This window comes from Acartia tonsa, chromosome 12 (genome assembly GCF_053477335.1).
Source record: "Acartia tonsa isolate MP-2025a chromosome 12, ASM5347733v1, whole genome shotgun sequence".
Classification (NCBI taxonomy): domain Eukaryota; kingdom Metazoa; phylum Arthropoda; class Copepoda; order Calanoida; family Acartiidae; genus Acartia; species Acartia tonsa.
Window position 1 is genome coordinate 40538413 of NC_137271.1, and position 26470 is coordinate 40564882.

The 26470-nt window shown below is 38.9% G+C and overlaps 1 protein-coding gene, 1 non-coding gene and 1 pseudogene across 2 annotated transcripts; all 3 read left to right on the top strand.

Annotated features, from left to right (window-relative positions):
• Nucleotides 1-2: 2 nt before the first annotated feature.
• Nucleotides 3-25832, top strand: LOC145333976 (histidine N-acetyltransferase-like). Its single transcript, XM_080179241.1, has 13 exons — nt 3-80; nt 2276-2336; nt 2865-2874; nt 3208-3319; nt 3730-3765; nt 4248-4315; nt 18411-18457; nt 19112-19174; nt 19475-19651; nt 21588-21659; nt 22014-22084; nt 25338-25419; nt 25677-25832. Exons 1-13 carry the CDS (start codon nt 10-12, stop codon nt 25797-25799), a joined length of 993 nt encoding a protein of 330 aa, XP_080035367.1. The 5' UTR covers nt 3-9; the 3' UTR covers nt 25800-25832.
• LOC145334830 (small subunit ribosomal RNA) lies at nt 7435-9222 on the top strand (annotated as a pseudogene).
• Nucleotides 9638-12960, top strand: LOC145334831 (large subunit ribosomal RNA). Its single transcript, XR_013885029.1, has one exon. It is a non-coding gene; the product is annotated as a large subunit ribosomal RNA (ribosomal RNA).
• Nucleotides 25833-26470: the final 638 nt, after the last annotated feature.

Consider the following 26470-nt stretch of genomic DNA (forward strand, 5'->3'; position numbering starts at 1 on the left):
TTTACAAAAATGACTGACTCTGAAATAAGTATTAGACAAGCTACAAAAGAGGACTTTCAAGGAATTATAGATATTACTAAGTAAATTTTTTTAAATAATCCATTTTTGATTGATAATCTATTCCAGGGCTGGGTCTGAAGGACCACCAGAAAAAGTAAATTGTATAATGGATGATCTCTTTACTAAACACGGCATCAGTGCACCTTTACAGGGATCTAAGTGATAAGACAATGGCTGAAAAATTGATGTATATATACAATACATGATACACAAAATTACTTCTTCTGTAGATAAGAATTACTGGTTGAAACGTTTGATCACTTATTATAATAAACCTACCAATAAAAATTCACTAAAGTTCCTAAAGTTGTTAAGCAAAACAATAAGAAAATGTTATGATAAAACTTTGAGGACTAGTACAGTATACGTTACGAAAAATGACCGGTCTTTAAAATGGTCTATGCCCCCCTGTTATGAAGTTGCAACCCTATTTTTTGTATGTGTGATACATGTATAATGGTGTTTATTGCGGCCAGGTAGATCAAAAAATATTTTCTCGTATTCATTCGAATCCGGTGGATAGGAACCGGTTCTCATCCATACGAAAAAACTATGTCTAGCATCATATTATATCCAGCTTTCTACGAATATAAAAATGTACAATCAAAAGATTAAAACCAGTTTTTTTAGCCGGTACCTCAGGGCTAAAAAAATAGTTTTAATCTTTTAATTGTACATTCAATATCCGCGGAAAGCCGTTTATAATACGATGCGAGAAATAACTATTCCTACATTCAGCAGGCTATTAACCCTTAACAGTCGGGCCCCTTGCCGCACCTTAATCAGTCGGGGGGGGGGGCGTTCAACGCCCCCCCAAATTATCTCAGTTCCTATTAGAGCTAGAGGGCTAAATTTTTTTGTACAAGTCCCCTGTGTTATGATGAATTTCCGACCTTAAGTAAGTCAAAGTCAATTTTCGCTTCCTTCACCCTTTTATTTAACAACCTTTGTTTTTAGGTCCTTTTTTACTTAAAAATTTCAAACGGCTGTAATTTTCTTATTTTTGAAGCTAGAAGAACAATTTTTTTGCAGAAAATGTTTATCTTTATGTAAATTTTATATTTGAAATGTCAAATATAAATTTCAGCGGCCGCAGCTTTACTTAGCAGCTGCCAGCCGCCGCAGTCGGCGGTCGGCGGGAAAACGGCGGTGGATCTTTATGAAATTTTAATACGTTATGTAGACATGTAAGAAAAGCTTAAGTTTAAAATTTGAAGTCTCTAAGTCAAAAATTGAGGCCACAGGAGCCTTTTAAAGATTTCTGGAGACCTGGAGGATCAGGACCTGCAGGATCTTACCTGGAACCTGAAATTGACTTGAACACCTGTATTTTATATAAGGATGTACTACTAGAGGATATTTTAGTATTTTGGCAAGATAAAATACTTTGTTTAAGTCAAAAAAATATTTTTTGCTCTTTACCTGGATGACCCTGCCAGGTTTGCTGGCATCCTGTGCCCGCCAGGATAGAGATATTCAAAAAATTCCAACTCTCAGTTATGTGTCATACCCAAACTTAAAAAGTCACGCAGTTTGGGCTCTTTATCTTTCACACACAGAAAATGAGATAGAAAAAACCGGATGGGGGGGCGTTCAACGCCCCCCCCCCCTCCCGACCGTTAAGGGTTAAAGAAGAAATTAAAAATGAAAAAAATCAGACCCTACTTTTTTAAAGTAAATTTTACTTAAGCCGAAAAATCACATAGTAAAATTGAATTAAGCATAGGGTTTGTGTCAAGTTTTATCTTAAGCATAAAATTCTGCTTCCATAGACACCTTACCCGAATTCCTAGCTCTCATACAAGTCATTTGATCCCAGTAAGTATCAAGACCTCAAAATCTATGATTTTTTGGCTTAACCAAAATTCACTTAAAATACATAAGGGTCTGAATTTTTATTTTGAATATTTTCTTTCGTGGCCTGCTTAATGTCGGAAAATGTTCTTTGATCTAATTTACTGATACAAACACCAATATACCGGTCATTTTTCGTAACGTATACTGTCTAATGAACTATTTCTCTGGCACCTTTATAAAGCCTTTTGACCAAATATACATTGCATATTTAAATTTACGTTTAATAAAATATAGAAACGAGCAAGAAATATATAATATATTCTTATTGAAATTGCTAAATACTAAATTTGATCTACGTTAGCGAGATTACTCTATAACTCACTCTTTCTGTCTGACGTTTATTGTTATTTTATTACAGAGGAGAGTATTTATGGATGGGACTGGATTACATTCCCTTTGCTCTCAAAAATTGGCTTGAGGTAAGATTATTTGATATCAACAAAGCATTTGATAGAGTACATAATTTAAAAATAAATAATAAAGCAAAACAAGAAAAATAAGAATACTGTAGTTTTCATAAGGGTTAAAGAATATCTTGAAAAAAACATCAACTATGATCAAAATCATATACACTATTTCTGAGGGAGAAAAAGAAAAGAATGAGTTTTCAGTTAGTCAGTAAAGAAGCAACCAGTACACTTTTAGAGATGCTACGAATCTTAAAACATTAATTTGCACTTCAAAAGGAGCATGAATTGGGCGCGTCAAAAGAAAATTTCTAAAAAGTATGTTTAGTTATAGTGGGAGTAGAAATCGGAGAAGGACAAAATTTTCAAAGTGCTTCGATCGCGATGCCAATATTAAAAATATGCCTAAATTTGAAGAGAGAACAATAGTTTTAGGTTATGTTTAGAAACAAAATATGTTGGGGACAGTCCTTTTCAAGGTCTTTCTAAATTTATATTTTCTATTTATAATCCTCTTACATAACTTTTTCATAATTTTAGGAAGGAGAATCAGGAAAGTTTAAGCTTTAAAATATAATTTAAAGGCCAGAAGCAATATGCATTAAATATGAAAATGCTTAAACGAAATTAAACATTATTTTGAATGTATTTAATCCCAATTTATGTTGTTAAAAGTAGTTCATAGTCTATTTGTTCTTTAGTACAATTAATACTATTTGATAGAAAATTATTACATTGGTCCCAGTCACATTTTGAGCTGTGATTTCTTAAGTTGCTCAGAAATAAGAGTAAAGAGGGTTGGAAGTGAAAGGAATTTGAAGGAAATTGAAATGAAAAAATTCGCAAGAAAAATTATTGTGCTTAAACAAAAATTGTAAATCTGCAGAGGATGGGAAAAGGCACAATATTGTGTTCATTTTGAATGAAGAAATAGTTGGATTTGAATCTTTCTACTTTCTTAACAATGGTGAAACTGCTATTAGGTTTGGCTTCAGGTAAATTAAATAAATTTGCAACCCCTACCATCCTCCCCCACCTTACCTCTTGAGGCAAGTCAGGAATTTTATCTTAAGACATTGAATGATGATCAGATAAATTGAAGTACATCCCTAAATATGATATGCAAAATTACCCCTCTATAGAGTAAAGTTATTTGTTGAAAAGTTTGGAAAATGCTAGTTTGAACCAACCAATCAAGATCTAACAAAAGTATTCAAAGTTTTAAAGCCAACGATTTAAAGAATATGTTTATAAAACTTTGTACAGTCCAATATCAGATAGTTTTCACTTTTCTATTTAAGCTCTTTCTTTCTTTTTACTTCTAATTTTCTAGTTATTATTTGATGGAAAACTAATTAATCTTTAATTGTCTTCTTCTTGTACAATTACATATCATATTTTTTAGAGTTAAAACAGATTTGAGAGGAAAGGGCTATGGAAGGTGGGTTATGACTTACATCTTTTAAAAGTGAATCTTTTCTAAATTTAGGCTCGACCCATATTGGAGAGTTATATTCGTTATTTAGCTTCTGTAGAATCGTACTACCGTTTTTTAGCTTAGCTTGAAGTCTTATCATGTAAAATATTTTCATGCTATTTTAATGTAGGTAAAATTCTCTTTCTTGATTTTACTATATAATTGTAAATGTTCATATGTCCAGCTATATGATCTTCATAGCTATAGCCATTCTTGATTTTTTCCTCATAAAATACCTAATATTTAAAGGAGAGTTAATTTTTTAAAAACTTAAAATTTTTGGAAATACGTAGAGCCTTTTAGAAAATGTCTTATTTTTTCTATCTTTATCAATTATATCATACTGAAAATTAAATTTATGCAGCACATTAAACTAGAATTCATAAGGTAAAATTTGGATGAAACAACTTTAATCTGCATTGTAATATTTGATATTTTATTATCAGGACGATGATAAAATTACAGTTGGACTATCTACGTGAACATTTCCCCAAAACTATGCATACTATTTCAAGTAAGATTTTTACTATTGCAGTTAATCTAAAACAAGTATTTCTCTATATTACACTTATTATACAAAGACGTTAAAGATATAAGTCTGAAATTTCTAGGCTAGTATTTGCTTTCATTGGTCTTATATAGAAATGATTGGGAGAATCTAGATTGGACGGTTTAGCTGCCCTTAGAGCAAGGAACCAGAGGGGGAGTTCTATACGAGCAGAACCGCACCAAGCAAGGTAACACAAGACACGTCGCCTCCCTGTGGAGATTAAGACGTGGTGGTGGGGGGCATTCCTGTTTCCTCTTAACCTTTACTTAAACCGGGGTTCGACATACGTACCATACTAAGTGTCAAGTTAACCTGGGTAGGCGCCTTCTTTGGTATACTAGTGCGGTCGGTTATAGTACTAAGGTCAGGTGTTCTGCCTGACTGGAAGACTATGACCTTGCTTTGACTTTAGGCTTCTTAGTCTACTGACTTTAAACATCTTCAAGTTTCAGGGTCAAGCTTCCCGAGACATTAACCTTCCTTAAGGAGCGTACGGGTGACATGAGTTGCCTCATCTACGTCGTGCACTTAAGCTACCCTGAGTAGGAGTGCGGGTCGTATTAGATCTCTTCATCTCCACCTCAACAGTACTGGTTGGGGGCGGTAGTTAACGGGGCGAAATATCCCCAAGGCTGCCCCCTTAGTCCAGTCTTTAAACTCGGAGTAAGAGTCTATCAGTAGTGTAAGTGATCTTGGTCCTTAACTTGGTTCCTCCTTCATATTACTTGTTGGATAAAGGGACATCGAACTGGGAACATGGACTCGGTAGAATGCTATTCTTGGGAAAGGTCGCCTACTGGACTGGTGACGCGCCCTCCGTCGACTAGGGTAGCAACCATAAGGGAAGCGGGCGGGCGCTGTGGGTGCCCTGGTAAAGAACCAAGATAGATTGCTCCGACTCCCCTGGATAGGACTTTGCCTGTTTGGTAACCGACATGGTGTGACATCGATTGAAAACTCTTGACTATGCCTCGAGAGGACGCTTAGTGACTACAAGGATCATCGATACAGTAGTATAGATGTTCTAGAGTAGAGTACTACTAAGCTATCCGCGTAGAGTCAGTCATTATGCGAATTCAAGATTCACTCCAGGGTAGGCTTAAGGATTACTACTACTGGATGGGGCCCAATGGGCGCCGCTGGGCGCCCAAAAACTCTGCAGATACCGGTGAACGGGGGGGGAGACGTTTTCAAAAAAAATTATTAGGCGTTTTATACTATAATAATATAGGGTATTTTTTTTCAAAAATTTTATTTTTTAATAAGGTAAAAATTTTCAGAAATTTTCAACTAGTGCTCCCATAAGCGGATTTTCAAAAGTATATAGGGGATAACATATTTTTTCGTAAGAGGGACCCGCGCGCGCGAGGCAAAGGACACCATGGACACCATCCATGCCCTTGTCAAGCGCTAGCGGCTTACGGGAGCTTGATGTTAGATGAACCGGCACCCTACCTTATGAGGTAAAGGTAGGGGAAGAGAAGAGATAGACGCCCGCTATCTCTAGGCACCCTTGTTAAGGGAGAAGCCTGGTTAAGTAAGACGGTGAAGGTGACACCAGTCAAAGGAAGGAGACTGTGGTGAGGCGAACACCAAGTCAAAGAAAGTCGGGAGAGATAGGCACCCTTGTTAAGGGAGAAGCCTGGTTAAGTAAGACGGTGAAGGTGACACCAGTCAAAGGAAGGAGACTGTGGTGAGGTGGACACCACAGTCAAAGGAAGGCACCTTTAGTAAGGGAAGCCTGGTTGAGTGAGAAGGTAGACTAAGATAGAGCGCCCGCTATCTTAAGTCAAGCTGGTGAAGGTGACACCAGTCAAAGGAAGGAGACTGTGGTGAGGTGGACACCACAGTCAAAGGAAGGCACCTTTAGTAAGGGAAGCCTGGTTGAGTGAGAAGGTAGACTAAGATAGAGCGCCCGCTATCTTAAGTCAAGCTGGTGAAGGTGACACCAGTCAAAGGAAGGAGACTGTGGTGAAGTGGACACCACAGTCAAAGGAAGGCACCTTTAGTAAGGGAAGCCTGGTTGAGTGAGAAGGTAGACTAAGATAGAGCGCCCGCTATCTTAAGTCAAGCTGGTGAAGGTGACACCAGTCAAAGGAAGGAGACTGTGGTGAAGTGGACACCACAGTCAAAGGAAGGCACCTTTAGTAAGGGAAGCCTGGTTGAGTGAGAAGGTAGACTAAGATAGAGCGCCCGCTATCTTAAGTCAAGCTGGTGAAGGTGACACCAGTCAAAGGAAGGAGACTGTGGTGAAGTGGACACCACAGTCAAAGGAAGGCACCTTTAGTAAGGGAAGCCTGGTTGAGTGAGAAGGTAGACTAAGATAGAGCGCCCGCTATCTTAAGTCAAGCTGGTGAAGGTGACACCAGTCAAAGGAAGGAGACTGTGGTGAGGTAGACACCAAGTCAAAGGAAGTGTGTTATAGACCTGGGTAGAAGGAAGGGCACCTTCAACCGTGGTGAAGTAGACACCAAGCCTAAGGTTAGAAGGGCGGGAGAACCATAACCAAGGAGACTTTAGACTGTCCCACTCAAGAGGTTCCCGTTTAGAGCTTAAGGGCAGCGCTAGGTTAAGAGCGGGCTGGCTTGCGGGTGAGAGTGGACAGTCAAAGAGTGTCTTAGGAGGGTAACCTTGACTACGTCCAAGGTATCCTTTGAAGGAGGATAGAGAGGTGCCAGCTATTGTTAACCCAAGCTAGGGCACCTCAAAGCAAAGCAAAGCGCAAAGCAAGGCAAAGCAAGCGCTGTGGTAAAGGAAACGAAGGAAAGGAAGTTTAAGACTTAAGACTGACTTCAAGAGACCAAGTTTGAAGGCTACAGTAGGCAACCAGACATCAGCCTGCCGAAGTTACCGTGTGGGCTGAAGGTCGAGTCGACTGTAGTCTAACTGTGGGTGAGAGGTTCCAGTCAGAGTCTTAACCAAGGGGTCTATAGGAAGGTAGACACCTAAGACTTAAGACTGGCTTCAAGAGACCCAAGTTTAAGCTAAAGGGCAAGCTAGGTTAAGGGTGTTGCTGGCTTGCTTGTGGGTGAGAGGTTCCAGTCAGAGTCTTAACCAAGGGGTCTATAGGAAGGTAGACACCTAATCTGGTTGATTCTGCCAGTAATATATGCTAACGTCAAAGCCTAAGCCATGCATGTGCCAAAGTGAGAGAGACTACGAAAGGCTCATTAAAACATATCAACTTGATTGAACAGAAGGAGCAGCGGAAGGATAACTTTGGTAATTCTCAAGCTAATACATAAGACAAGGCAATAGGAGTTGTGGAAGGTAAGCGCTTGAGAAACTAAACACGGAAGTGTACTAAAGTTGACCTGAAGCCGTTCTTGATAGTTCAGTTAACCTGACTATCAGTTCATTCATGGTATGACCTATCAACTGTAGACTGGGTGCCTTAGGCGCACAGTTGTTATGACGGGTAACAGAGAATCAGGGTTCGATTCTGGAGAGGGCGCCTTAGAAATGGCTACCACATCTAAGGAAGGCAGCAGGCGCGCAAATTACCCATTTGTTAAAGACAGAGGTAGTGACGGAATATAACAATACAAGACTCTTTCGAGGCCTTGTAATTGGAATGATGTTAATCTAAATTAATGTCAAAGGATCAATTGGAGGGCAAGTCTGGTGCCAGCAGCCGCGGTAATTCCAGCTCCAATAGCGTATACTAATGTTGCTGTGGTTAAAAAGCTCGTAGTCGGAAGATTGTCAAGTGGGAGCCCTGGCGCAAGCGCTAGCGGTTCTTATTGATTGGTTGGAAAGGACAAGTCAATTGACTTTCAAAGGTTGATTGAGCTGGGTCTGTGTTTACTTTGAAAAAACAAGAGTGCTAAAAGCAGACCAGTAGTCGGAATAGTTGTGCATGGAATAATATAACAAGGAGTTGTGTATGTTATGTTGGTCTCAACCATAACTTGATGATAAATAGAGACTGACGGGGGCATATGTATTCAAGCGCTAGAGGTGAAATTCTTGGACCGTTTGAAGACGAAAAGCGAAAGCATATGCCAAGTATGTTTTCATTGATCAAGAACGAAAGTTAGAGGATCGAAGGCGATTAGATACCGCCCTAGTTCTAACCATAAACGATGCCAACCAGTAATCTATCGCATGTCTATTGACGTGGTGATAGGCGACTTTTGGAAACTAAAGTTATTTGGTTCCAGGGGAAGTATGGTTGCAAAGCTGAAACTTAAAGTAATTGACGGAAGGGCACCACCAGGAGTGGAGCTTGTGGCTTAATTTGACTCAACACGGGAAAACTTACCAGGCCAGAACACTAGAAGGATTGACAGACTAAGTGCTCTTTCTTGATTTGGTGGTTGGTGGTGCATGGCCGTTCTTAGTTGGTGGAGTGATCTGTCTGGTTAATTCCGATAACGAACGAGACTCTCACTTACCAATAAGGACACTGTTTCCAAATTGAAGTCGGGTGGAAACATTAACTAACTTGAAGATGTGTGTCTTCTTGGAAGGGTTAGTTGAACGAAGTAGCTAAAGAAAGAGCAATAACAGGTCTGTGATGCCCTTAGATGTTCTGGGCCGCACACGTGCTACAATTGAATATATAACCCGTCCCTGGTTCGAAAGAACTAGGCAAGCGGTTAATATATTTAACAGTCGGGATTGTCGCTTGAAAGTGTTCGACATTAACCTGGAATTCCTAGTAAAGGCAAGTCAATAGCTTGCCTTGATTGAGTCCCTGCCCTTTGTACACACCGCCCGTCGCTACTACCGATTGAATGTCTTAGTGAGAACCATGGAAGGAGCCCTAACAGTTGACCTGGGTACCTGAAGTAGTTCAAGCTGTGTCATTTAGAGGAAGTAAAAGTCGTAACAAGGTTTCCGTAGGTGAACCTTCGGAAGGATCATAGTGGAGTTGTATTGTCGGGAACAAGGAATCGTAGAGCTAGTCTTAACGAATCCATACCAGGCCCAAGGCGCCTGCCAAAGAGAAAGCGCAAGGTGAAGGCGCTAAAGCAAAGCTAGTGGACAAGGGAACACTAGGCTTGTAGCTTGAAGAAGATAGTAGCTAAACACTAGAGTGAATGTGAATCGCTGGTCACATGAACATAGCTTGGTTGAACGCAAGCGCAGGAAACAAAGCAAGGCTTTGGTTTCGTATTCCTTGTCAGAATGTGGGCATAAGGAGGCAAGGCACCCGTCCATAGGGCGGTTCTTCCTACCCTTCGTTTAGAAGGTAGGAGAGAGGACAGTAATATATGCGACGGATCCAAAGAGCTACGTAAAGGTCTAATTTGAGAATTAGCGGCAGTTTGACTCAAGAAGAGTGTTTGATAGGGAATGAAAGACCCGCTTGACTTAAGCATATCAATAAGCGGAGGAAAAGGAATCCAAGGAGACCGTCTTAGTAATAGCGAATGACAAGACGGTAGCTCTAGGCTGAGTCTCTCTGTAAGAGGGACTGTGAGGCGCAAGCAAGCGGGTAGTCTAGGCTTCCCATGGCAAGGTCTCTCGTGAATGTGGTTCGTTCATAGGAAAGGTGAAGGACCAAGAGAGCTGGGAAGGTCTAGGCACGCCCGCTTGAGAGTGGAGTAGGAATATTTGGAATTGTATTCTGAAGGTTGAGGTAAACCATTCATTAAGCTAAAGACTGGCGGCAAGGCCAATAGCAAACAAGTACCGTGAGGGAAAGTTGAAAAGAACTTTGAAGAGAGAGTCAAAAGTATGTGAAATTGTCCTTTGACAAACGGTGTAAGGGTCTCAAGCTGGTATTCCTTGTGTTCATAGGAAGGTGAACCTGGGTACCAGTTAGAGTCAACCTTGAAGGAGAAGGAAAACGGTGCATTAGACGGGAGAGCTAGCACTTCAGTTGTGTGTAGAGGGCGGCATAGCGAGCGCTAAAGCACTCGTTGTTGAAAAGTAAAGACGGTGACATCGACCCATCTTGAAACACGGATCAAGGAGTTTAACAGGCGGACAAATAGAACCCAAGTAGAGGGTTGGTGTGAAGGGAAGTCAAGTGGGAAACCAAGGCATGTGGTTTCGTTGAAGGCTTGCTATAGTAGTAGCGGCAAAGTCAGATTGAGTGAATCTGTTAAGACCCGAAAGATGGTGAACTATGCTTGATCAGGGTGAAGCCAGGTGAAAGCCTGGTGGAGGCCCGTAGCAATTCTGACGTGCAAATCGATTGTCAGAGTCGAGTATAGGGGCGAAAGACTAATCGAACTATCTAGTAGCTGGTTCCAGTCGAAGTTTCCCTAAGGATAGCTGTAATTCACAAGGATAGTTTCATCTGGTAAAGCAAATGACTAGGAGGAATGGGATTGGAACGATCTCAACTCATTCTCAAACTATAAATGGATGAGAATAGCTTGGCGCTTAAGTAGAAGGCCTTGCTAAAGTCGGAAGGAATATGAAAGGACGTGTGGGCCATTCTTGGTAAGCAGGACTGGCGCTGTGGGATGATCCAAACGCAGAGTTAAAGTAACAAAGTCATAGTTCATAAGATACCACAAAAGGTGTTGGTTTCTTAAGACAGCAGGACGGTGACCATGGAAGTTGGGACCCGCTAAGGAGTGTGTAACAACTCACCTGTCGAAGAAAGCAGTCCTGAAAATGGATGTTGCTAAAACTATAGAAGGACTTATACTCCAGCTGTGCCTAGAGGTTGGCTAGGCACAAGTAGGCTGGTAATAACGTGGCAAGAAAGGGCCAGTTAAAGTAAAGTCGGGAGCAACGTTGTGTGCAGATCTTGGTGGAAGTAGCGAATAATCCAAGGAGGGATTGGATAGTCGAAGTGGAGAAAGGTTTCGTGTGAACAGTAGTTGAACGCGAGTCAGGCGGTTCTAATCTAAAGTTGAAGTATGTACAAGGCACAGGCAAGTGCAAGCGGAGAAAGGGAAACTTGTTAGAGTTCAAGTTCCTATACCAGTCTCATCCTAGCATATAGGCCTGGGTAACCAGGAAAGTGGATTGGGATTCCTTCTAACCCCAGAGAGAGAGTTGTCTTTTCTATATAAGCGAAAGGTCACCTTGAAACACTGTCAGAGTGAGTAAAGGTAACCCTAGCTAAGAACACGTCCGTTCAAGACGTGTCTCTGGTGGAAGCTGGACCTTGAAAACCAATCTTAAGGCTATGGTTGAACTGGTGTAGGCCGTACTCATATCCGCAGCAGGTCTCCAAGGTTAAGAACCTCTGACCAATAGAATAATGTAGGTAAGGGAAGTCGGCAAAATGGTTCTGTAACTTTGGGAGAAAGAATGGCTCTGAAGGCTAAGCTAGTCGGGTTTAGCGTGGAAGTGCCCTTGGATTGGAAGGACTGGATGTGGTTCGGACCTTTAATCTTGAAGGCATGGAAGCGCTAGGCTTCATATACTTACGTATATACGTCTAGCTATCAATAGCTTGATCAGAACTGACACGAGCAGGGGGAATCCGACTGTTTAATTAAAACAAAGCATCGAGATAGTCAAAGGGTGACATTGACTCGATGTGATTTCTGCCCAGTGCTCTGAATGTCAAATGGAAGAGGTCCCATTAAGCGCGGGTAAACGGCGGGAGTAACTATGACTCTCTTAAGGTAGCCAAATGCCTCGTCAGATAACTACTGACGCGCATGAACGGATTAACGAGATTCCCACTGTCCCTATCTACCATCTAGCGAACCCGCAGTCAAGGGAACGGACTTGTGGATATTAGCGGGGAAAGAAGACCCTGTTGAGCTTGACTCTAGTTTCGCTTGGTTGAGAGGAATACTTGAAGTAGGATAGAGAGGAGGTGTAAAAGCCAGTCTTGAAATACTCTCACACGTATGTCTTCTCTGCTTAAGAAGTCGGAAGGGAAAGACAGCTTGGCTTAATGCCTTGCTTCAGTTGTAGAAGGAAGTTGAAAGGGCAACCCTAACCTCAGAGAGAGTGAGGCAGGGAGTTTGACTGGGGCGGTACATCTGTCAAACGATAACGCAGGTGTCCTAAGGTTGGCTCCTCAAGGAAAGAAACCTTGAATAGAGTAGAAGGGCACAAGCCAGCTTGAGTTCTCCTTTCAGTACAAGGAGAACCTTGGAAACAACGGCCTATCGATCCTCTTTAATTCGTGGTTTGAAGGAAGAGGTGACAGAAAAGTTACCACAGGGATAACTGGCTTGTGGCTGCCAAGCGTTCATAGCGACGTAGCTTTTTGATCCTTCGATGTCGGCTCTTCCTATCATTTTGAAGCAGAATTCAGAAAGTGTCGGATTGTTCACCCATCAAAAGGGAACGTGAGCTGGGTTTAGACCGTCGTGAGACAGGTTAGTTTTACCCTACTAATAGGGAGGACTAGTCTTGAGTAAGGCTCTTTAGTACGAGAGGAACCAGAGCCTGGTACCGCTGGTGTTTCTGTTGTTTGACTTGTCAGAGCAGATGCGCTAAGTACTTTGGTTAATAGCTGAACGCCTTTAAGCTAGAGACCAGTCTTGAGAGCTATCTATATTAGTGTGAATGTCGGGAAAGGAGCAGCTAGGCGCAAGCCTGGTAGAACGAAAGCTATATCTATCTAACGCTCCCAATCACTGTGTCCCAAGGACACGACTTAGGAGGAAGGCCCCGTTGTAATTCATTAGACTCATACAGAGTCGAGTGACTGAGACGGTGAGCTGTTCCTGACACCCACCTGACGACTTAACAGGTGCCCACCAACCTTTGACACTCGGCAGATGAAGCCGTTGTCACCAGCTTGGGAGACTGGATTTTAGCGCTAGAGAGAGCGCACCTGGAGGGAGACCCCTACCGCTGTGTAGGGTGAACCCTGAGAAAGGTGCCCTCTCTGCGCTAAAATTCGTGTTTTTTGAGCTGGTGGTGGGGGATGAGGGATCCTGGTCATATTGAGAAATTATTTGGCGTTTTTGCGCTTAAAACTTGCGCTTAAAGTCGCGCCCTTTCGGGCGCGAAGAATAGGCAACAGTCAGAGAGCCAAAACAAGCTTTGTAGCCCTGCCGGCGGCACCGGACTTTTTGGTTTTTTGAGAGGCCGAAATAATTGCGTGGCTTGCAGAAAAACACGATCAAAAAGAGCCTTGACTTGTAATGAATTTTGCAAATTGTAACCCAACCCCCCTTACAAGTCGTGGCAAAGTTGAAATTTTGATTTCTCCCTCGGGTTTTTTTGAATTTTTCCTAGGGTTTTTTTATGGTTAGACGCAGATTTTGCGCTGCTACAGGCTGGCGCCTTGGGCCCAAGCCAACTTCGCCACGACTTGTAAGGGAGAAAATCGAAAAAGCCTTGACTTGTAAAGTCCATCGATACAAATCGTGGCGAAGTTGAAAAAATGAGAGGCCGAAATGCAAAAAAGCCTTGACTCGTATCGATGAAATCCATCGATACAACTCAAGGCTTTTTTGAACATTTTCAAAAAAGCCTTGACTCGTATCGATGCAAATGAAGGCGAAGTTGAACATTTTTCCTAGGAAAATGCAAAAAAGCCTCGACTTGTAAGGGAGAAACCAAAAAAGCCTTGACTCGTATCGATGAAATCCATCGATACAACTCAAGGCTTTTTTGAACATTTTCAAAAAAGCCTTGACTCGTATCGCTGCAAATGAAGGCGAAGTTGAACATTTTTCCTAGGAAAATGCAAAAAAGCCTCGACTTGTAAGGGAGAAACCAAAAAAGCCTTGACTCGTATCGATGAAATCCATCGATACAACTCAAGGCTTTTTTGAACATTTTCAAAAAAGCCTTGACTCGTATCGATGCAAATGAAGGCGAAGTTGAACATTTTTCCTAGGAAAATGCAAAAAAGCCTCGACTTGTAAGGGAGAAACCAAAAAAGCCTTGACTCGTATCGATGAACTCCATCGATACAACTCAAGGCTTTTTTGAACATTTTCAAAAAAGCCTTGACTCGTATCGATGCAAATGAAGGCGAAGTTGAACATTTTTCCTAGGAAAATGCAAAAAAGCCTCGACTTGTAAGGGAGAATCCAAAAAAGCCTTGACTCGTATCGATGAACTCCATCGATACAACTCAAGGCTTTTTTGAACATTTTCAAAAAAGCCTTGACTCGTATCGATGCAAATGAAGGCGAAGTTGAACATTTTCCTAGGAAAATGCAAAAAAGCCTTGACTTGTAAAAGAGATTTCATCGATACGAGTCAAGGCTTTTTTGACAAATAAATGTAAAAAATATAGATAATTTTGAATTTTATTGTTAAAATAGAAATTTATGTTAAATATTTAATTTTACAAATTAACTCTAGATTCTTAAAACCTTCACCAAAGTAAGTAGGAATCAACGTAGACTTTTCAGGATAGACACACATCATAGTGCCCCTAAAAATCAATCAATAGAGGAATTATATGGCGCAGACACTTGTATTTAAGACACGGTTAGACGGATTATCTTAGGGTTAGACGTAGATTTTGCGCTGCTACAGGCTGGCGCCTTGGGCACCCTATAAGGACACTAAGACCGTAAGCGAGGACACCAAGCCTGGACACCACCCAAACTGAAGATAGAGGCAATTTTTTATCATTTTTTTGATATTTCACTCTTTTATTCTCTATTATCCACTCTATTGGTACCCTCATTCCTATGTCCCGCTACGATTCTACGCAGTCGGGACATTGGAAAGCGGGTCAAATCTGCTTACGGTATGAAGGTTCCCTTATACCCGCTATAATACACCAAGCCTGGACACTAGCGCTCGTATAGGAAGCCTATATTCTTGTGGTTAGACGTAGATTTCGCGCTGCTACAGGCTGGCGCCTTGGGTACCTGGGTAGAATCTTTGAACCCCCGTATCTAAGGAACGGGTAGACGGATTTGAACGAAAATTTAGGATGACTCTTGTATATAGACGTCAAGTTCGCGCTGCTACAGGCTGGCGCCTTGGGCACCCTATAAGGACACTAAGACCGTAAGCAAGGCACCCAAGCCTGGACACTAGCGCTCGTATAGGAAGCCTATATTCTTAGGGTTAGACGTAGATTTTGCGCTGCTACAGGCTGGCGCCTTGGACACCCGTATACCAAGCCTATATGTTAGGGTTAGACGTAGATTTTGCGCTGCTACAGGCTGACGCCTTGGGGCACCCAAGCCTGGATACCAACCTTGGTATACCAAGGGCTTATGTTAGGGTTAGACGTAGATTTTGCGCTGCTACAGGCTGACGCCTAGGACACCAATCCAAAGTGCAACTTCGCCATGACTTGTAAGGGAGACTCAACTTCGCCACAACTTGTAAGGGAGAAACCAAAAAAGCCTTGACTCTTATCGATGAAAGTCCATCGATACAACTCATGGCGAAGTTGACAAAAAGTGCAAAAAAGCCTCGACTTGTAAGGGAGAAACCAAAAAAGCCTTGACTCGTATCGATGAACTCCATCGATACAACTCAAGGCTTTTTTGAACATTTTCAAAAAAGCCTTGACTCGTATCGATGCAAATGAAGGCGAAGTTGAACATTTTCCTAGGAAAATGCAAAAAAGCCTTGACTTGTAAAAGAGATTTCATTGATACGAGTCAAGGCTTTTTTGACAAATAAATGTAAAAAATATAGATAATTTTGAATTTTATTGTTAAAATAGAAATTTATGTTAAATATTTAATTTTACAAATTAACTCTAGATTCTTAAAACCTTCACCAAAGTAAGTAGGAATCAACGTAGACTTTTCAGGATAGACACACATCATAGTGCCCCTAAAAATCAATCAATAGAGGAATTATATGGCGCAGACACTTGTATTTAAGACACGGTTAGACGGATTATCTTAGGGTTAGACGTAGATTTTGCGCTGCTACAGGCTGGCGCCTTGGGCACCCTATAAGGACACTAAGACCGTAAGCGAGGACACCAAGCCTGGACACCACCCAAACCGAAGATAGAGGCAATTTTTTATCATTTTTTTGATATTTCACTCTTTTATTCTCTATTATCCACTCTATTGGTACCCTCATTCCTATGTCCCGCTACGATTCTACGCAGTCGGGACATTGGAAAGCGGGTCAAATCTGCTTACGGTATGAAGGTTCCCTTATACCTGCTATAAGGACACCAAGCCTGGACACTAGCGCTCGTATAGGAAGCCTATATTCTTGTGGTTAGACGTAGATTTCGTGCTGCTACAGGCTGGCGCCTTGGGTACCTGGGTAGAATCTTTGAACCCCCGTATCTAAGGAACGGGTAAACGGATTTGAACGAAAATTTAGGATGACTCTTGTATATAGACGTCAAGTTCGCGCTGCTACAGGCTGGCGCCTTGGGCACCCTATAAGGACACTAAGACCGTAAGCAAGGCACCCAAGCCTGGACACTAGCGCTCGTATAGGAAGCCTATATTCTTAGGGTTAGACGTAGATTTTGCGCTGCTACAGGCTGGCGCCTTGGACACCCGTATACCAAGCCTATATGTTAGGGTTAGACGTAGATTTTGCGCTGCTACAGGCTGACGCCTTGGGGCACCCAAGCCTGGATACCAACCTTGGTATACCAAGGGCTTATGTTAGGGTTAGACGTAGATTTTGCGCTGCTACAGGCTGACGCCTAGGACACCAATCCAAAGTGCAACTTCGCCATGACTTGTAAGGGAGACTCAACTTCGCCACAACTTGTAAGGGAGAAACCAAAAAAGCCTTGACTCGTATCGATGAAAGTCCATCGATACAACTCATGGCGAAGTTGACAAAAAGTGCAAAAAAGCCTCGACTTGTAAGGGAGAAACCAAAAAAGCCTTGACTCGTATCGATGAGATTCCATCGATACAACTCATGGCGAAGTTGACAAAAAATGCAAAAAAGCCTCGACTTGTAAGGGAGAATCCAAAAAAGCCTTGACTCGTATCGATGGAGTTCATCGATACAACTCATGGCGAAGTTGAACATTTTCAAAAAAGCCTTGACTCGTATCGATGCAAATGAAGGCGAAGTTGAACATTTTTCCTAGGAAAATGCAAAAAAGCCTTGACTTGTAAGGGAGAATCCAAAAAAGCCTCGACTCGTATCGATGAGAATCCATCGATACAACTCATGGCGAAGTTGACAAAAAATGCAAAAAAGCCTCGACTTGTAAGGGAGAAACCAAAAAAGCCTTGACTCGTATCGATGAGATTCCATCGATACAACTCATGGCGAAGTTGACAAAAAGTGCAAAAAAGCCTTGACTTGTAAGGGCCATCGATACAAGTCGTGGCGAAGTTGACACCCAGGCATAGGACACCAAGGCAGCCTAACCAACGGTGCCTTGAGATCTTGCTGGATTTGCTGGCTGGCTATAACGTGCCACAGTCTCCCGAGCGAAGCGAGGGTAACAGTAAGGGGAGATAGGAAGGTAGGGAGACCCGTAGATAAGCCATAACGTGTCCGTGCCAGGGGGAAGCCGAGCGAAGCGAGGCTTCCCTAGTGTCGTGAAACCCGAGCGAAGCGAGGCGTGATAGTAAGGGGAGATAGGAAGGTAGGGAGACCCGTAGATAAGCCATAACGTGTCCGTGCCAGGGGGAAGCCGAGCGAAGCGAGGCTTCCCTAGTGTCTTGAAACCCGAGCGAAGCGAGGCGTGATAGTAAGGGGAGATAGGAAGGTAGGGAGACCCGTAGATAAGCCATAACGTGTCCGTGCCAGGGGGAAGCCGAGCGAAGCGAGGCTTCCCTAGTGTCTTGAAACCCGAGCGAAGCGAGGCGTGATAGTAAGGGGAGATAGGAAGGTAGGGAGACCCGTAGATAAGCCATAACGTGTCAGTGTCACCAGTACTGAAAACCCAGGTAAACCACCTCGTTGACAGGGTAAAGGAAGGCATCCATCCAAAACCATTTGCATTTAGAAATATTAGTGGATTAACGGGCCAAATCCTTTAACATTTCATAGGCAAGCTCATGAATTTTCTTGGCCTTACAAGTAATATAGGATAATAGATAAGATAGATAATATAGGTAAGACTTTATAGGATTTGCTCAATCAGGGGCCGTGAATCAGCAAATTAATTTCATTTGAAATTGCTGAATATTTGGATAAGAAGTGGTGAAAAGGACGTTAGTTGTGGGTAAATTTTCACTTAGATTTTATGAGAGAATCCTGGTCCCTTGTCCCTGGGCTCCATGATGTATGTTAATAGCTAATCTACACTTAGGTATTCCTGATATTGCAATGCCTGATTCTGCTTTTACTCCTGAAAAGGTATTTTACCCATATTTCCAAAGTTTATATAATCAAAAAAATATGAAGCAGATTATAATGCCTATAAAAAATGACATCATAGAATAAAAAATGTCCAATGATAGGTTAAATGAAACATTTTATCATTGGTCAATAAAAAACCATTTGGGAGTTGAATACTGTAAATGTATTTTGTTTTTAATTATTTATCCTGATAGCGACCTTGTTCTCAAACCTATTCAATATTAAGTACCCAGTAATTTTTTTTTATGAAAAAAGCATAAAAGAAAAATACTAAGAAGGGACACAACCCAATCTGTCCCGATTTTGTATCACTTTTGAAAAGTGCGATTCCTGTGACGTCATATAAAAAGGGAAGGGGGAAAGAAAATATCTTCCCTTTTCTCCCATCTCTTTTGAAGAGATTTTCTTCCCCCCTTCCCTTTTTCTTTCCCGAAACGTATATGACGTAACTGGAATCGCACTTTTCAAAGTGATTCAAAATCGGGACAGATTGGGTTGTGTCTTAAGAAGGTTGTCATTTAAGAAAAAGTTTCCCAAAAGTGTATAATATCATCTTTTACGCCTATTAGAATGATTTTACTCCCTTTCATTACACGGTAATGTTCACATTACTCCCTTCTATACAAGAAATTAAATTTTTTTTATTATCAGTTTGGAGAAAGACTGGTGAAAGGAGTTGTCAAACTAATAAGACTTGACTTGAAAACATATAAGGTGATTTTAAGAGCCACTGCATCCATTTTTTTCATGACCAGTTTACTCTATAGTTGCTAGATTGTTTTTTTTGCTCTGCTAGTTTTTGACAAAGTGATACAATAATTAGAAACAAAAATATGCATTTTGAAAATAAAAAAAAAACATAAAAACAGATGAACAGATAATGTGAGTTTAATAGAGTGGATGCTTTTTGTCAAGAAATTAGAAAATATTGAGAAAATTTCCAAAAGCTTCAGCAGCGATCAAAAATAATTTGCTACCTACTTATTAGTCTGAAAAATTTTATTTTTGTATTAGATGCCTGAGTTTGAAATGAAACAATTAACGCAGCTGAACAAGGAGCAATTCTTTACAATAATCCAAGATGGCCGCCTACAACAGCTGACACCAAACAACTGTTTTCACCAGACCTGGGTGTCATCTGTTCCCTATGTGGATGACGACATTCAATTTATTGTTAGAAAACAGTGTACGGTAAAGAATTATTTCTTAACAAGTATGACAACATCCATGTGACTTTACAAAGTGGCTCAAAAATCAGCCATAGAATGTCACTAAAATGAGGGAAATGAGAGGAGAAAGAAAAACCCTAAAAAAGAGATGGATGATTTCTCATTTTTATAACATCACATGGCTGTTTTTTGAGACACAAATGAAAAAGCTTGGACGCCCTTAGACCAACGTGCATATTGAATCATAGAAAAGATGCTCAGTTGAATGAGAATATGCATAAAATCAGAAATTCTTTATAAAAATAAGTGTTTATGCATAAATGTCAGACTGACGGACAATGTATTTTAGGCGTTGCTACAAAAGACCTACTCTACAAAAGACCTACCCCTACAAAAGGTCTACTCTACAAAAGATCTACCCCTACATAAGACCTACTCTACAAAATACCTACCCCTACATAAGACCTACTCTACAAAAGACCTACGAATATATATTGTTATATAAACATCAAATTTATTAATAAAGTAATACATAATCAATACATGGCCGCAGCGCTCGGCCCCCTGGCCTGCCTAGCCGCCGGCGCTCGGCCCCCTTGCCTATAACCTAACCTAACCTTACCTAAATATTGTAAAAATTTGAAAAAAATCTACCAACCACTTTTTGTAAATCAACGAAATTCTAAAATATAATTAAGTTAAAGGGTGAATATAGGTTCGATATGATATGAGCTTATATCAAAGGTGCCATTACATAGTTTTAGAATATCTATGCCAAATTTAAAAATTCAAAAAAATCCTTAAGTAGATTTTGCAATTTTCTGTTTCAATTGAACATATAATAAAACAGATGGCCTACAAAATCATTTATTTTAGCCCTTTACAAGACTTTTTTTTTGACTAGTTTTCTTAAGTTTAATTGATTATTTCATTGGCATGCATCTTAAATGATAATTTAAATGTTTATTTTCTTTAATTATATATTATTTTATTCAAATTTTAAATAGCGTCAAAAATTTTGCTTTATAGTGCATCATAAAGATAAATATTAAGTTTTTAAATTTATTTTCTCTACTAAGATTTTAGATTGATTCATGATGAATACAATATATTTATATAAAAATATATAATATGTAAAGTATATTTACCCTATGGAGCCCACAAACATGATGCAATTTTTAGCAAACAAAAATAATATTTTAATTTTGAAATATTTTTTTTAAATTAGTTTTCAGCCCTCCCTTTTTCAATGTACTTTTACAAAATTATGTTATGAAAAATTTATTTGATCAAAAGTAAAAGTTGCAGCATCCTTTTTTTTCCCATTCCTTTCGTCTTCATTATGACTATGATTGAACAAAAGCTTTATAATACAACCTTCCGATGCAGCCTTGTGTGATGCAGGGATGTTTGGATTTCTTAGGGAACCACACTAGTTACGCGAAATGGCGTAATTATATCGACGAATCAGTTCGGTTTTAGGCTAGAAACAGACTTATACAGTTAAATATGTCAATGTCTTTACGTTAATTATAATCTATATAATTGCACGCTTGAAATAAGCTCATATCATATCAAACCTATATTTGCCCTTTAATGTACGATAAACATTCATACATTATTACATATAAGTTAGGTTAGGTTAGGTTAGGTTATAGGCAAGGGGGCCGAGCGCCCGCGGCTAGGCAGGCCAGGGGGCCGAGCTCTGCGGCCATGACCTTCTAGCATTACGATTTTTTGTAGAGTAGGTCTTTTGTAGGCGTTGGTCTTTTGTAGAGTAGGTCTTTTGTAGGCGTTGGTCTTTTGTAGAACTGACGAGTAGGTCTTTTGTAGGGGTAGGTCTTTTGTAGAGTAGGTCTTTTGTAGCAACGCCGTATTTTAGATACTGGATGCTCATTGATATAGGAAACCAAAAATTCTAGCTGTCTATCTTATTATTATTTTATTGAATTTTTCAGGTGTTTGTTGATGATTTTGAGAAGCCTGGCTCCTTTAGCATTCTCTCTCATCCCATTCCTGTTCCGTTTGGGGTGAGTAAAACTTTCTGTTAGCAATAGATTATTTATTCTAAATGGTCAATCAAAAACAGTCAGTCAAAAAGAGATTTCTAGCAGATGATTAGATACTAGAATTTAATATACACTTCTAACCAATAATGTGGTTTAAGTGTTCTAACTCTATGTCCCAATTGGTACAATTATAGGATTGCTTTTCTATATTTTTTACTTACTTGTGACTACACTCCAAGATTTTTAGGAAAACTTACAACAGACATGGGTGTTGTGTAAGTTAAAATTCTAGTGGTCGTAAATATCTACCTTCGTATATCTTTTTAAATCATACGTGAGCAAGTAATTAGATACTTATCAACTTATTATTTGTAGAGGAGATGTGGAATTGACGTCTGGGCAGCCGCAAAACAAGATGTTGTCGATCATATCAACAATCAATTGAGGTCAGCTATGGCATTAGAGTAAAACACTAGAAGAAGAGTGGTTAAATAGCTGTATCTCTCCATCCCATTTACCTTGTGCCGACTCTCAATTGGGTCATTGAAAATCAACCAATGGTGTCGAGAATATTAACACAGCCAAGTAGCGGTAAACAATTTGCTAGCAGAAGAAAAAGTTCATTGGTAAAGGGAGGGAGGTAGTTATCTGCATATACATACATCTATACTATAGATCTGTTAACCCTTACAGATCGGGCCCCAATTCCCACCTTATAACATCGGAGGGGGACTATCTCGGCTCCTGTTACAGATAGAGACGTAAAATTTTAGGACGAACTTTTCTGACCATTGCCAAAAAACAGCAAATAACGAAAACCGCCATTTTCGGCGGTTACAGCGGTAAAACGGCGGTTGGTGGCACCAATTAATATTTTTATATGTTTATGATCACAATAAAAGACTAAATACAAAAATTGGCTGGTCTAGAGCTGTTTTAAAATTCGGCAACTGGCAGCTTAAAAACGGGAAAAAACTACAGGTAGGAAATAGAAAATCTGTCAAAAATCGGTCAAGGAGTCATCAAACAGTCATGATCTTACTATTCATGGAAGTTCATTACTGCTCAAGAATTTACAAAAAAAAAATATAGGTCTCTAGCTGTAAAAAGCCACGATATTCATGATATATGTCTATTAGATTGGCCCATAAAGAGGCCTAAATCATATTACGATGTGCGGGCCTCAGTAAATCATGATGCATCATTTTAAAAACAAGTTTTATTAAAAAGAATTTTTTTTTAAATGTGAATTTATCACGATCAATGCATTTTATTATCGTAAAAATATCTTTTTCAGTTTCAAGTAAAAAGACGACTTTTTTACTGTTTAATGGCAGTACGCCTGCGTATGTCATGCAAATGTAAACAAACAGACCAAATTAATGTAAACAAAAACAATAATATTTTGTTTTTATTTAAATTATTTTAAAACTTTAGATTTGTTAGGTATATTTTAGAACATGCGTTAGTATTGCAACTGCATGTAGTAAATATGTATATTGTATACTATTTTTACAGCAAAGTTTCTGTATAATTAGGGTCTGTAAGTCTGTAAATATGTACATAATAGATTACTCTTATCGTTAAAAAATTGTCTTTTAAAACTTTAGATGACGATTCCTGTAATATTTATGTACTATTGCCTAAGCCCCTAGAGGCCTCTAGAAGCACTTAAGGAGGGGGAATTTAAATTTGATAACACAATTTTTTATTTTAGATTTAAGAAGATAAAGTAAAATTCTAGGGGCAGGGTTTTTTGGAAGGCGGGAGAATTCGAACATACCCCCTCTCCCACCATTTTCAGTTTTAAAATAATTTTTTTTTTTAGGGGGGGGATTTTATTTTCTAGAGCGATTTTTCTGTAAATGAGAACCATATAGGTTCAGTGGTTAGCGAGATCCTTCAGAACAAACAGAGAGACATCCTGTTACTTTGCTATAAAGATTATATACCGCGTAGCAACTCTGTAATCGTTACCTTCAAGTCCTTACTTTCATTTTAAACATGCTAATTTTAACTCTTATGACAAGTTTTTTTTAATATGATATTTAATTATCCTTTTCATCTGATTGATGATTCCTGGGAGCACAAAACGGTACAATACTATAAGGAAATCATCTCATTAATTCAGTCCTAAATGTAATTAGCCCTTTAAAAAAATTTCTACAATTTTGTTTAGAATCATAAACTCATATTCTGCTTATTTAGTTTAGACACTTTACAAGTGTTAGTGTTGTTTTGTCCTATTTTCTGTTTTAGATCTTTGCTTTTATGGACGCTGTCATCTTTGTTTTGTATTAAATCATGGGTTACATGAGGGAATTTTTGAGCTTATTATTTTAAAAATCGTTGTACAATAATTTATGTGTTTGATTTTGATCTAATAAACTAACAGAGACACGAAAGAAAGGGGTTGGCATTCGTCCTTCTGACTAAAACCTATTTAAAACATAAAACTAACATTTGCAAAAGATGTCTTAAATCAATTAATCTTTAAACAAATATTTGCTACAGAAAATGTCTTCTATTCCTTATTATTGTATTTCATTGCTTGTGCATAAAATGAAGGAAATTGGTAGCAATGGGATATCTTCTAAAGAATAAAGAAAAGTTTAGTTGAATTTAATAAGGAAAGAATTTTTTACGATATTTTTGGTTCAACCGATATAAAAGAGCGGGCAAGTTTTCCAAGAACTTTAATTGATAGGTATAGAACAATATCACTAAAATTAAATATTATGACAGACTACTGACATTAATTGACATTTTATTTGAAAAACATAACACTATAGAAATTTTATCATTAGTCCAAATTTACACATCAAAATTGATTCATTGAAAATCTATCTAATGATATATTAAAGATACCAATGATTAAAACCTTTTTTTGTCTGTAGCTTAAGATTTTGACAAAGACTGAATTCTCCATTTTATTGAAGCTTTACATGGCTCCGTGGATGGTTTTACGCTATTTTATTTTTATATTAGAATCTTGGGATGGTATTAGGCTGTAATAATTTTTTCCATACAAATTTAAATACAGAATACCTAGATGCTAGGGACACAGTTGCTAGTAATCTATAAAAAAAAGTTAAATTCATGCATTAAAAAAAGTATTTGTATTTGTCCTAGTCGTAATATACACTTGATATAAATAAAATACAGGTTTTTGGTGCATTAGTAGTTATAAAAAAGATTTTTTTTCTATTTAAAATTTGAATAATCACGAAACCTTATACCTATTATATAAAGGATACTATAAGTAAGCGTAACAAAATCATTTTTTATCACAGAAACATTTTTTTTAGCTTAAAATGTCTATTTTGGCATAGGTTACAAGGTCCGGACGCCCGCACATTGAATTATTCATAAATAAAAAAGTAGCTTGATTTTGGGCCAGACTAAATGTCTATAGTATAAGCTGGACAAAAAATCGGTCATAAAATCGGTCAGGGAGCGGTCAAATGGTCATAACAGCACTTTTCTCAGATGTTCATTAAGATCTAAGTATTCACAAAAAAAATTTAGGTCTCTACCTTATACACAAAAGTCATAATATAATACCAAATTAAAAAAAGTCATGAAGTCACAGCTCTCTATCTTACCTAAAAAAATGACATTGAAAAAACTAGAGGGGGGGGGGGCTCTTGGAGCCCTCCCTTCCCCGATCTGTAAGGGTTAATGAAATATTTATTTTAGAAATTTGTTTGTAAATTTGGTACCAGCTCTGTGCGCGGGATGTGATAATTTGAGCATTCAGATTACTGTACCACCAGAACAGGTTAATATTTGTTGAATTATTGACCAAATCCTAGAGTAGAGTAGAGCATCATACAAGTTAGGGTTTCCTTAGCTTTACAATCGATATATTATCATTACCTGGATGTTGCACAGGATTTGCATGTGTCTAAAGCCATACTCGTAGCTGACCAATTAATTGTGGCACTCAAAGATTTCCCAAATACCTACATTCAAGAGTGACAAACAAACCTATATATTATCACATATTTGCTTCGTAACAAAAATATTTTATTTCAGTTATCATGGATGGACGAATCATTAGAGTTATTTGGTCTGAAAGAATCCATCTATCATTTTGAAACCCCAATGAATAGAGAAAATTTGCATATGTATGTTTATAGAGATAAACTTTATAAATAGATGAAATATATAGAAATATATATTAGTAATTTATTTGTTTTTTTTTTACATTTTTTGTGTTTTTTTAGTAGCTTGGCTACTCTATAATTTAATTGTTCATGTTTGTCCTCTTTTTAGTCAATAATCCTCGCTTTTCTCTACATCATTTATATGTGTAGTGTGTACCCTTATGTTGAACTCAGAGGCGATGCTTGTAAGTGTAAGAAGTTTTTCTATAATTTTACTTAGAATTTTACATCCTTAAAATTTTTAATGTCACACCCTCCCCAATCTTTAATTTTAGTTAAATAGAATATTTTTGGAGGGAGGGGGAGTTTTTTTTCTTCTAGGGGCGATTTATCCCCAAATAATCATAAACCTTCGCAGGAACTAGGAGAAGCTATAAATGAGAACCATATCGGTTCAGCAGTTCTTCCTTCTTACAGACAGACAAATATATCTACAAAGATCCTGTGTTACTTTATTAAACCAATAATATTTGCAATACGCTGTAAAAAGGAATTTACAAAATTGTTTAATATAAAGGTCGCCTTCGATATAAAAATAGAAAATGGTACTGTAAACATTTTTTAATTCGTTTTTCCAGCTTTTACAATATTATTAGATTGTTGGTGTTATATTTAAGTGCCAGATTCTCTTTGTCAAATTATCAAATACCAGCGGCTTCGCCC

What these genes read in the sequence shown, in the direction of transcription:
- LOC145333976 (XM_080179241.1), top strand. Translation starts at nt 10, where the DNA reads ATGACTGACTCTGAAATAAGTATTAGACAAGCTACAAAAGAGGACTTT. An exon ending in AACTATGCATACTATTTCAA is followed by an intron (nt 4,316 to 18,410) that starts GTAAGATTTTTA and finishes ATCTACACTTAG; the next exon opens with GTATTCCTGATATTGCAATG. An exon ending in CATATCAACAATCAATTGAG is followed by an intron (nt 22,085 to 25,337) that starts GTCAGCTATGGC and finishes TATTTATTTTAG; the next exon opens with AAATTTGTTTGTAAATTTGG.